General features: G+C 45.7%; 1 protein-coding gene across 1 annotated transcript; it reads left to right on the top strand.

The window, feature by feature from the left end:
- The first annotated feature begins 241 nt into the window (after positions 1 to 241).
- CCKAR (cholecystokinin A receptor) lies at positions 242 to 8,373 on the top strand. The gene is made up of 5 exons (XM_036278354.1): positions 242 to 537; positions 1,222 to 1,473; positions 4,263 to 4,524; positions 6,604 to 6,731; positions 7,607 to 8,373. The coding sequence occupies exons 1-5, from the start codon at positions 363 to 365 to the stop codon at positions 8,143 to 8,145; spliced, it is 1,356 nt and encodes a 451-aa protein (XP_036134247.1). The 5' UTR covers positions 242 to 362; the 3' UTR covers positions 8,146 to 8,373.
- Positions 8,374 to 12,653: the final 4,280 nt, after the last annotated feature.

Below are 12,653 nucleotides of genomic sequence, written 5' to 3'. Positions count from 1 at the left end.
GGTGACAGGTTCCTATGCAGGGAAGAGAGGGACCGGGGGAGTGTGTGTGCTTGTGTCCATGCATGTGTGTGTCCACGTGTGTGTCAAAGCAGCGACACTTGGGAAGGGTTAACTCACCGTCAGGTTGCGCTCGGGGCCCCACGGCTGGCCCAGGAACAGGAGGGGTGGGCCTGGAAGGTGGAGTGGGCTTGGCTTACATTGGCTGCCTCTTCCAAGTCAGGAGTGCAAACGCCTCGCTGGACCGAGTGCAGAGAACTCAAGTCTCCTTTAGGAATGGCTGGAAAAGCCCACACCTGGAGAACCCTCCCTCCCTGCCCCTCCACCGCAGGTCGCATCTGGGAGACGCTCCGGTCATTAGAGGAATGAGTGACAGTGAGCAATTCACCAGCTCGCCAGCACTGGGTGGAGAGCAGCAGGCAAGAATGGATGTGGGGGACAGCCTTCTCGTGAATGGAAGCGACATCCCTCCTCCCTGCGAGCTGGGCATCGAAAATGAGACGCTTTTCTGCTTCTTGGATCAGCCCCATCCGTCCAAAGGTAGGCAGCAGAGACTGTCATTTTAATTCAGAAAACTAGTAAGTTGAGGGAGAAATCAGCAAAGGCAAGGCTGCTAGAGAAAATATAACCACGTCTTCATGAGACCAGGCTGGATAGAGTCATCTGTTCAGAAGTTTGGATAAGAGATCAGAAAGCAGAACTGAGTCAAATATTCACAGTGTTCGCCCGGGGAGCATGGGGATTAACGTCCAGGACTTGGGGGAACAAAAGCAGTGGGAGGAGGCGCTGAAGTGTAGCAAGAAGGCACCACAAGCAAGTGCGGAATCCCCAACTTACCAGCAGTGCAGAAAAGGTGCTGTCACAGTCTAGCTGTCGCCTTTTCTCGGGGCAAATCCGGCATGAAGAAGTGGTTCGATAATGCTTAGCAGCTAGGAAAGAAACAATCACTACTCACTGGAGCAGCTTTGTTCTTAAGAAAAAGTGGTTCCCCGAGTGATCCTTTAACAAACCCACCTCTGAGAAGCAATGGAATCACTCTGCTCCCCTCAGTTTGTTTCTGCAGAATATTGTCAGTTTGGGAACAGTTGGGTTCAATGATTACACCTCTGTGTGTGTGGGGGGGGGGGATCAGGAGGAAATAACCGTTGGCTTCATGTGCTAAGGTTTTAACATTCTGCTCTCGTAACTTCCATCTCTCCGTCTTCTGCCTGTTACTCTTTGCAGAGTGGCAGCCAGCTGTGCAGATTCTCTTGTATTCCTTGATATTCCTGCTCAGCGTGCTGGGGAACACGCTGGTGATCACGGTGCTGATTCGAAACAAGAGGATGAGGACTGTCACCAACATCTTCCTGCTGTCCCTGGCCGTCAGCGACCTCATGCTCTGCCTCTTCTGCATGCCTTTCAACCTCATCCCCAACCTGCTCAAGGATTTCATCTTCGGCAGCGCTGTCTGCAAGACCACTGCCTACTTCATGGGTGAGTTGCTGCGGGTGGCTATATCTGCAGCTCGCCCCAGACCCCACTCGGCCCCAGACCTCCCCAAGCCCCTGGTAGCCTCAGCGGAGGGGCCCTGCTGAGTGTGAAAGACAAGACATCTGGCTGTGCAAGGCCACGTGCGAGGACATGGGTGCGGGATTTAGGGTAGTTCAATCCCCGTAACTCCCCAGAAGTTCGTCCCAGTCATACGTTTCAGAGGTCTGTTTCTCAGAGTGGAATAAGTCGATGAGAAACCACAGAAGAGGTTTGTTTTGCTGGTTTCTGGTAGAAAGAGAGATACAAGCTGCTTTGTCACTTTCTGGAAGCTGTTGATTGACCCAACCTGAGTCATGGCTTTTGGGGTTGCGAGGGAGGTAGAGAGGGGCTCTTTGTGTTGTTGCTTAAACAGGGGCTGTTTGAAAGCCGCTGTTATCACAGCTCTAGACTCCCTGGTCAGGACTCGCTTCCCAGTCCGTTCCCCCAGAGAGCGGCCTCTGCTCCTACATGGGAGCTGAATTTGCTCACAAGGGCTGTGGGGTCACTAAGTTGACCCCGATTAACTGAGATATGTGACTCTCTGCCTATGCCAATCAAAATGATGATGATGATGAATCACAAGAACTAATATTTTTAGAACATTTTTTGCACCTGATGTTATGCTAAGTACTTTTACTTCTGTGATCTTATTTTATAGACCAAACATGCTAAGTACAGTTATTTTTCACTGTCTCCCTGAGGAGGGAACAGGGGCACAGAGAGGTTCATAATGTGCCCAAGGACACACAGGTGGTAAGCCACAGAGCTGGGACTTGAACCCAGATCAGTAGGCGCCACAGGGTAAGTGAGCACACTGCCTCCCTGCCAGCTGCCTGGCCCCCCTGAGCTGCGCACACACGTCTCTGGGTCCCTTGTCTGCACAATTGCCTTGGACCCTGATGTTCTGAAAACGAATTGGGAGGAGGAGGAGAGGAGGAAAATGGGAGGGAGCTGGTTTTTGTTCTGACAGAAGCCTTGCAAAATACGCAGAACCGAGTTGGGCTGGGGCAGTCTTCAGTGACCAGAAAGCTCAAAGAGCCGTTATTTCTCCCAGTTGAGGAAGCAGGATCCGGCACTAACAAAATGATGATGAATTCCTGGCCTGCGTGCCACGGACAAGTAACCCGGAAAGTGTCACTCTGTGTCCGAGTCCTCGAAAATAAAGATAGATTACAAAGGAAAAAGATCACTGTTAAACAATGAAGCAATAATAACAACTAGCATTTCATAGCACTGTAGGCTTTAAGGGCGGTCAGTATATACCTTACAATAATATTATTTCAGAATCTTAAGCCAGAATATGTGAAAGGAAATTTAAAATGTGTTAAATGCCATAAAATGGTTAATTTTATGTTATGTGAATTTCACCTCAATAAAACATGTGTGTAAAAACAGCTGAAATAAAAAGCAAGATAATTCTGAAAGTGCTTACAATAGTGTAATGGTTTTGTTGAATTTCTGATTTCAGTGATTTCAATTCTTCCCTTAATTCTGAATTCTCTTCAAGCTACTGCTAACAGTTAACATTCGTTCAATTCCTGCTATGTAGTCAAAAGATGGAGTGCTCGCCTGGGGGTGGGTCTGTAGTCACTGTGGACCCATTGTACACACGTGACTCTGAGGACTTCGGGCTACACGCTCTAATCTAAATGTCATCGCCTTCTTAGGTCCAGGAACCACCGCAAAGCCTGTCTCCAAACGCAAGTTTTTATTTTATGGTTTGAGGATTGCAGTTTTATTTAGTTTCTAAGAAAAACTATGGCTATTCTCCCTAGGAAACGAACACTTTTATACATAGTCTCAGGTCATTTATGTCCATAAAAGGCCCCAGGCTAAGAACTTCTGCTCCCAAACTCAGATGAAGCCTTAGGCTTAAAATGTCATTGTAAAATATAATCAGAGAATTGACAGACTTCATGGGTGAAGAATTAAAGGGAATTGTAAGGGGATAAGACATTAGAATAAGTACAAAAATAAAAAACACAAAAAGTAAGGAAAATTAAGCTTTTTTTTTTACTATACCTCGGTACATCACTTTAAATGAGATGTTTTGATGTCTTCTGTATTGATGATTCATACTCATTCTACAAAATCAGAAATGCAAGAAGAATAAGAAGGAAGAAACTAGTCCTCATCCAGAGAAACCTTTAGCTATAGGATGGAGTATTTCTTCTTCATCCTATTTTATTATGGGTTTTCATCAACAAACTACATTTTGAAATTTAGAATGTTTCACTCTTACAGTCTGTACTAGATATTTTTAGAAAGAGTTTTAATGCCCTTAGCTCAGACCCCAGTGACCTCTTGGAGTCACAGTCCTTGAGAATGTGGGTGATAAGGTCAACTTAACTATGCAGGTCGTGCCCAACATTAGCGCTTTTCTGTGGGTTACTCCAAAGTCTCCTACGTGGGCTAGAAACATGCTTAATGGGCCTAGTTATTAATTAATGAGCAATGAGCACAGTCAGCCTAAGAAGAGGTTAGGTTGTAATCAAAGTCCAATATACTTATCTGAAAATTGGCAATAAGATGTATTTGCAAATACATTTCTTTAACTGCTTCCTTAAATCCTTTTTTGGAACAAAGCTGGAAATAAATCATTTTTTAAAAAAATATACATATATGAGATTGCCTTAGCCTCTGAGCAATTTCCTTTGATATCAAACGCGTGTAGATCAGATATGCTTAAGCTAATATGCAAATAAACTTTGGATTTCAGACCCGACAAAACCGACCTCTTTGTTCCTCCCCAGGCACCTCTGTGAGTGTATCCACTTTCAATCTGGTCGCCATATCGCTGGAGAGATACGGTGCGATTTGCAAACCCTTGCAGTCGCGGGTCTGGCAGACGAAATCCCATGCTTTGAAGGTGATCGCCGCTACCTGGTGCCTCTCCTTTGCCATCATGACTCCATATCCAATTTATAGCAACTTGGTGCCTTTTACCAAAAATAACAACCAGACTGCGAACATGTGCCGCTTTCTGCTGCCAAGTGATGTTATGCAGCAGTTCTGGTAAGGTTACCTCGTGTTCGTTTGTTTGATATAGCTTGACATGATTTTGAAGTTTTTATAAAATCTCAAATGTATTGTCCAGAGTGGCTGGGGGGTCTGTTTCCTGAAAACATTTGGAGAAGGATCAGTCTAAGCTCTTTCTAGGACAATAGTGATAACAGACTCCTAGAGTGCTTGTTTTCAATGCTATATGTATGTTCACTCAATGAATCCTCTCAAAACGTAAGTGCTGTTATTGTCCCCATTTTACAGATGAGGAAACCGGGACGCGGAGAGGTTAAGTAAATCGTTCAAAGTCACGAACCGAGAAGAGATAGAGCCTCTGTGTTTCCTGATGATGTAGTGCAGGTTAGGGCCAAGTGATTTGGGGGCTATGACTCTCCAAGAATTGAAGATAGAGTGAGGATGAGTCCTAGACCCCATGTGGTTTTTTGTAGAGCTGCAGCGATGATACTTGCACAGCGCACTTGACTGGAGATAAAAAGGCCAGATTCTAACACCTGTTTCTTTGCTGGGTAGTGGTAGACAAGTTCACTTAAGCTCTCTAAGGTAGAGTTCTTTATCTATACAAGGGTTTTAATACAATAGATATTTTTAATCTGCCTCACCAGGTGGCTTAAGATTCAAATGAGAGTGTGTGTATAAAAATGTCATTAAATATCTTTTAAAAGGCTGTACAAATGCAGGGTATTATGTTTACCAATTTGAAGCATGTTTTATAAGCAGGGAGCTAGACATTGAAAAATGCTCAGAACTGAGATAGTCTGCTTTCTTTGCCTTACCTTTTCTTTTTCTCTCATTTCAACCCTGTAACACACACACACACACACACACACACACACACACACACACACAGAATTATGTTGCAAGTGAGAGGAACTTGAAAAGGAATCTTATCAAAACATGTCCAATCAAAATGAGAAATGGCCCAGCCACCTTGAGCCTCTGACAATTTTATGGCCTCATTGCGTACACATCCAGGCTACAAAGTGACTTAGGGGCCAGTCTCATGAAAGAGGAGGCTGTGATGGTTCAGGACTCCGATCTGTTTAGAGAACGCATAGTTCTGCCCCACCAGGCACCGGAGTGAGCGTGCCCCTTGCCAGTGCGTCACAGGCAGCCGGAATGCCAGGCTGGGCAACACCAAGGAGGCTTGCCATGGTTTCTGCCTGTGCTTTTGATTAATCTGTTTTCACAAAGTCAACAAGTGGCATATTGATATACTTAACAACACAGGTTCTAGAATCATGTCACCTGGGTTTGAATCCCACCTTTGCCACTAGCTGTGTGACTTGAGACAAATTATTTACATCTCTTTAAGTCTCAGTTTTCTTATCTGTAAAGTAGACATTATGGTAACAGCCCCTACCTCACAGGTTATTAAGGGAGTTTAATGTAGTAATATCTATATAAAATGCTTACCCTGGCCCTGGCCAGTTTTGCTCAGCCGTTAGAGCATCAGCCCACAGACCAGAGTCCCGGGTTCGGTTCCCACTAAGGGCATGTACCTTGGTTGTGGTTTGTCCCCAACCCTGGTTGGGGTTATGTGGGTGGCAACCATTCGATGTGTCTCTCTCACATCAATGTTTCTCTCTCTCTCTCCCTTGCTCTCTCCCTCCCATTCTATCTGAAGATAAATGCGAAAATGTTCTCGGGTGAGGATAAAAAAATGCTTACCCTGGTGTATAACACATTTAATAAGTCTTCAGTGAATGTAAGCTCTTGTTTCTGTGGGGTTCTTTTTTTTTTTTTTTGAGTAACAGCTTTATTAAGATAAAGTTCACATATTCTTATTTTTAAGCTCTCATTAGTTGTATATGTAGACTTGTTTCAGGCACAGAATCATACCAAACTCGTCCTTCATAAGAGACTTCATCTGAGAGAAAAAAAAAGAAAGAAAAGAAGTAAATAACTTCTAATTGTTGAACCTCCAGACATGGAATTTCCAAGGACATTAAATGCTAGTAATTACTGTGCTTGCTCAGACCAGTTTGAATGGAGATGAACCCTATTTATTCCATCCCATCTGAGTTTGAAATACTGAATAGCTGATTATTGGATTTCTTTTTATTTTATTAGGCACACGTTCCTGTTACTCATCCTCTTTCTTATTCCTGGAATCGTGATGATGGTGGCATATGGATTAATCTCTCTGGAACTTTACCAAGGAATAAAATTTGATGCTAGCCAGAAGAAGTCTGTGAGAGGTAACTATCTTTTCACTGTATGTTTATGCCAAAGATCAAACAACTTGTTTTCTGTAACTAGATACACCCACAGTATATTGGAGATTTTTAAAAATATTATCAGACTGTGTCATGATTTCCTCATCTGTGCGATGGAGTAATCATTCCTTTCAAAAAGCTGCCGAGTAGGATAAAATGAGATGATACACACAGACCCCCGTTGGAAGGTGAGGGCCTATGTGTACCAGACTTTCTGTATTGTTGTGTTCAAAGGGACCCGCTTCAGCAACTGAAGCTAATTGCAACTCCAGTCCCTGGTCTGTCTCCCCCCTTCACTGTCACATTGCAGCTGTCACAAGGGCTCACCCCATCCCCAATCATCACAATCCACTATCCACAAAGTTTACCCCAACACCTCTGTTGACATAACTTTTTCCCTTTCTCACCCCATCTCTTCACCTGGTTCTTTATCAGGTACACAACTTAGTCCCTGCAGCTTCGTTGGTTTCTGTCCATTTTTGCTCAGTATCTCATCCTCATAGTCTGGAGCTTACCGAGCAAGCAGGAACCTGTTCCCCGGGGAGCCAGGGAAGAGAGGAAAAGCGTGTGAATATGCATGCTTTAATCATTTTTAATCCTTATAATCCACATATATACAGCGTTGTTTTATTTTTATATAGGATGTATGTCATAGAGCATACGTTACTTATTAGTTTCAGTAGCTTTTCGTTTGCAGGAAAAAGTAGCATAGGTCAGTGCTTAGCCTATGGCAGGCGGAGGCTGCCTGCCAACCCAGTCCGGGTTGGATCGAACCCCTTGCTGAGGGGGTGGCGCCCCGTGCCTTCTGTGTGGCACGGCCCGTCCTGAACAGTAAGCGATGTCGCTTGCCCTCCCAGAAAGGAAGCCGAGCACCGGCAGCGGCAGCGGCAGGTACGAGGACAGCGACGGGTGTTACCTGCAGAGGTCCCGGCACCCACGGCGGCTGGAGCTCCAGCGGCTGTCCAGCGGCGGCGGCGGCGGCGGGGCCGGCCGCATCCGGAGCAGCAGCTCCGCGGCCAACCTGATGGCCAAGAAGCGGGTGATCCGCATGCTCATGGTCATCGTGGTCCTCTTCTTCCTGTGCTGGATGCCCATCTTCAGCGCCAACGCCTGGCGGGCCTACGACACGGCCTCCGCCGAGCGCCAGCTCTCGGGGACCCCCATTTCCTTCATCCTCCTGCTCTCCTACACCTCCTCCTGCGTCAACCCCATCATCTACTGCTTCATGAACAGACGCTTCCGCCTGGGCTTCATGGCCACCTTCCCCTGCTGCCCGCACCCTGGGCCCGCGGGCGCGAGAGCAGAGGCCGGGGAGGAGGAGGAGGGCAGGACGACCGGGGCCTCTCTGTCCAGGTACTCCTACAGCCACATGGGCGCCCCGGCCCCGGCCCCCTGAGCTGCCGGCCCTGGGGCAGAAGGAAGGAGGGGGCTGAGGGAGGACAAGAGAAGAAAGCGGGAGGAAATAAGGAGCAAAGTGAGGGAGAAGAAGGCTCAGTTCCCAGCGGGAACTATTGTCTGCTGGTCGTCCTTCACGCGGGTCCCAGGAGGGCTGCCGGGGTGCGCCCCGACTTGGTTCAAGGCAGTCAGTTCAAGGCAGGACATTTTCAATAACATCCACGGTCAGAAACACCTTATCAGGCCAGTAACTGGAGTCCAGCAGGGTTCAAGCTGCAGATGGAATGGCCAAGCACATACTCCACTGGGCATGTGAGCCCTACTGTGCTTTAGAAGGGCCTGGATTGTCCAGGGTGGGCTTGCACTCCAGATGACACACTTCTGCACTCTGCTGCTGCCCATGCGGTGTTGTGGCAGCTGCCTTGCCCCTGGGGAGTCTGTCACTCAGGTAGTCGGCAGTCGCCCCCTCATTGTGACCACAAAAAGGAAGAGGAGGAAAGCCCTCTCCTGGCGATTTTCTGTAGTAAGAGAGTAGCTTGACTTTTTCTTCTTGAGGTTGGTCAAGGACATGCAGAGACATGTGTATGTCATCATCAGAATAGCATAAGAAACTGTCTCAAAGATGGAATGTGGAATTTATATTTCCAAAATAACAAAATAGCTGGAGCACATGGGACCCTACTCTAAGGAATATTAAGTGCCAGAAGGTGCACAGAAATTGTTTTTCTACTTCGATGATATATATCGCTTAACTCCGCATTTGTATGGTGATATTAAACCCCATGGCTTCTTTGCCTCAAATTAAGTTTTCATACTCATCTGGCACTTCCTGTTTTCCAGAAAAACCTCCAGGTGCAAAGGAGAATTGTAACTTACACGTACCCGGTCAGGGGTGGAAAAACTAGTAGTCGGGCCCAGAATGAAAATGGGCATACTTGGACTCAATGAACAAAATAGCTTTTGAATGTCAAAGCTGTCTATGCCTTTAAATACAATCTATGTATTTGCTAATACTTGTATTGGCTTTATGTAGATGTGTAAACCAAACATACATGTTATTTATATATAAGTATATTCTTTGATGTGTTTTCAAAAAAGAAAAGCGAATGGATGTTGGAATCCAGCAAGTGTTATCATTTCACACTTCTTTACATCAGTTGGAGTTTCCTGTCAACTTCTTGTCTTTGCAAAATGCGTGTTGAAATCTCTCCCCTCCAACCTACAAATCTCAAAAAATAAGATGTGAGCTTATTATACATTTATACATTTAGATAATGAGACATGCGTTTCTAGCCTAGAATGTATCAATCCAGTCTAGCAGTACTTCTTTCTTTTTGGGGGGAGTTGGGGATCTGCTTAAATACACGAACACAGACATTTTTGACTAAAACAAGTTTACATGCTAGTGTAGGAAATAAACCAAAACACCAAGTAAACTGTAGCTTCCATGTTTCCAAGCATCTAACAAGTGAGCTTTTCTCTTTCTTGTTTTCATGGGACAATGAGACCATGACCATGCATTGATCCAGGTCTGACACTCTTCAGAGCACATGAGGGCCAGTGGCTTCAATTTTTTAAAAAAAATTCAATGTGGAAGAGAGAAAGGGGAAGAAGAATGGCAAGAAGTGATAATGAATGGGGAAGGGACATTGTATAATTTAAGAAGATATGAATGTCACCATTTGTTTTGGGAGCTGGGAGGATGGTCACATACTAACGGAAAGACATTTGAGGACATGTCTATTTATTACAGAAGAATTTTCAAGTCAGAGGTTCGTTTTTCTAGTCCTCTGACTGCAGTATAATGTTAATATTTATAACCAGTCATCTCAAAAATTTCAAAGTAAAAAGTCAACAACTCAAATGCGCACAGTGAAAATGGTAATGATAAAAGGCATAAGAAATTGAAAATGTCTTCAATATTTGAGTAGATCCTACAAAATCTACAATTTCTCTGCTTGAAGAAGAAGCCGTCCCCTCTGACAGTGTTAGCGTATAAATGAAGATAAATTAGGCCTCTACTCTTGGGAACCTCTGGAAGTTCCAAAGGTATAATAATCTAAAGATAGATTGCCAAACTTAGCAAATAAAAACACGAGATGTCTGGTTAAATTCTGATTTCAGATAAACAACAGATTTTTTTTGGTATGAGTACTCATGTTTCATGCACTAAATACATTCCTATAAAATAATTTTTGACTCACATACAACTATAAACAAGATTTTCCAGATATAGACCAATAAAATACCTCTCTTCACTAAATTTCTTGGAAGGTCTTTCACATAATGGAAGTTTTATTTAAAAAAAAAAAAAAAAGAAGAAGAAAAATGCTATTAACTTTCAGAATCTGTGCCTGACCTTTGGGAATGTTAGTATCAACAGGAAGATTTTACTCTTAAAAAATTTTTTTTTTAAATATAAATCTATTCTAGTATTTTGTTGAGTCAACTGCCTTTATTTCATGCCAAAGTGTATTACCAATTTGAATTTGAAATCAAGTGACCAGTCGTTAGGAAAATAGCCACCAGGTTTCTGGTCTTTTCTAGTGTCTTCCGGTAACTCCCACTCACCAGCAGGTGGTAAGTTACAGCTTGAGTGTACCTTCGAGCTTTTTAACCATGTGTCCCAGTGGCTTCTCGTCGCAGTTACTGAGGAAATCTCTCACTGTACACTTGTAGTGATGAACGCACAGTGCATGCATCTATATGGCTGTCTACGCGTTTGTGTATGTTTAACGGGTGTCCCCTCCAGTCAGTTACAATGTAATCTTCACGAGGACAGTGATAATAGCTGTTAAACCTCCCCCGTGTTCCCTCCAGTGTTTTGCCCAGTACTCTGCACACCGTGAGTGCTCAATAAACCTTGTGCTGGACCTCTGCTCTGCCTCCTGTGCTTTTGGGGGACCCTCTTCCCATCCATAGTGGTGATTCTCAGCATGGAGGTCACATTCTTGGGGGAGGGGACAGTATCAGAATTTCTAGAGGGCTTTTTTCAACTTCCTTTGTATCCCCCCCGCAAGATTCGGCAGTGTGAGCCCTGGCGCCGGCTCTCCCTCCCCGTGTGTGTGTGTGTGTGTAAAGTGTTGGGGAAAAGGACAAATTCTGTATGATTCCACTCAGTCAAAATATCAGAAGTCATCAAAATCATCAAAACAAAGTGGAAAGGTGGTTTCTAAGGTCGGAGGTGGGAGGAAGAGGAAGTAGTATTTAGTGAGCGCAGAGTTTCAGTATGCAAGATGAAAAAATTCTAGAGACCTGTTGCACAACAGTGTGAGGATACTTAACACGACTGGCCTATACACTTAACATTGGCGAACATGGTCATTTTTATATTATGTTTTTTATCACAATAAAAAGGGGGGTGCTCGGGTGGGAACCACTGGTCTATAGTACCCCTCTGCTGTGCTCCTCCCTGCCCTCTTTCCCTTTGCCACAGTAAAACACCATGACCACCTCCCCGGTCCATGCTCAAGTACCCAATCACTCAGGAGTGCTGGTAAATATCACCGAAGCCCACGTGACCCGTGGCTGTTCCCGTCCTTCGCTGCCCTGTAGGACCCCTCCACCAGTCGGGGAGGTGTCTTTGCTTCCTTGGATGGGACATCTCTGGCTCCTTTGGCTTGCTGGCCACCCTCGAGTGGAACATAGATTCCAGATGTCCTAAACCAGCTTCCACAGCTGGAGGCCAGTCCCACAAGTCCACACCGCACCCTCGCTCTTAGAAGCCCAGCCTGGGAGGACTCACAGGTCCTCCTGCTTGCCCAGGAAGAGAGGTCAGACAGGTATAAATTGCTCAGCACCTGGCATTGGTCATAGCACATAGCAGGGACTCAGTAAGTGTTTGGGGACAAGTGAGGGAATGCAGGAAGACATGTGGATGGAGCTGCTCCTGAAGGCCAGGCCTTCCTGGTCCCTTTGGGGAGGGTACGCCATCCTAACCAGAGGCATCTTTCGTTGAATGTGCAGTGGTGCCGGACAAAGGGGTGCTGACAGGGCATCCCCATTCTGTTTCTGGTCACTGACCACAGACATCTCCTCTGAGGGGAACGCGGATATACTCTGGACTGAAAGCCCAGAACTCTGTGTCCCAGCCTTAGCCTTGTCACTAACTTGCTGTGTGGCTCCAGGCACGTCATACACCCTCTCTGGGTATCTCTTTCTTTATGCAAAATGAGGGGGTTTTGCTTCATCTCTGATACTGTGTGGTCAGTGGGTCAGAATTTACTCTGTCCCTTGATTATTCCAACATCCCCCTTAATTCCATTGGCTTCCCATCAACGTTGCCATCAGAGAAGCCCCCTGACAGCCAAGCACAGCGCCCTCTCTGAGGACTTGCCTTCCAGGACAGCCCCGGGAGGAGGCGGCCCGTGTGCGAAAAGCGAGCGCCCAGGAGACACCTGACGACATCAGAACCTCGGGTCACAGCCACCCAGAGCGACCTCGGGGGGCTGGTCTCCGGAACACCAGCTGCTCTCCTGTGGAAATGTAGGCAGCAACATTCACTCCCAC

This window comes from Molossus molossus, unplaced genomic scaffold, assembly GCF_014108415.1.
Source record: "Molossus molossus isolate mMolMol1 unplaced genomic scaffold, mMolMol1.p scaffold_m16_p_1, whole genome shotgun sequence".
NCBI classification, from domain to species: Eukaryota; Metazoa; Chordata; class Mammalia; order Chiroptera; family Molossidae; genus Molossus; species Molossus molossus.
Note: the sequence above shows the minus strand (reverse complement) of the source record. Positions and strands in the feature narration are given on the sequence as shown.

Excerpts from the sequence above, each read along its gene's own strand:
- CCKAR (XM_036278354.1), top strand. The coding sequence starts at position 363 with ATGAGTGACAGTGAGCAATTCACCAGCTCGCCAGCACTGGGTGGAGAG. Across the intron at positions 538-1,221 it reads TCAGCCCCATCCGTCCAAAG|AGTGGCAGCCAGCTGTGCAG; the intron begins GTAGGCAGCAGA and ends TACTCTTTGCAG. Across the intron at positions 1,474-4,262 it reads GACCACTGCCTACTTCATGG|GCACCTCTGTGAGTGTATCC; the intron begins GTGAGTTGCTGC and ends GTTCCTCCCCAG.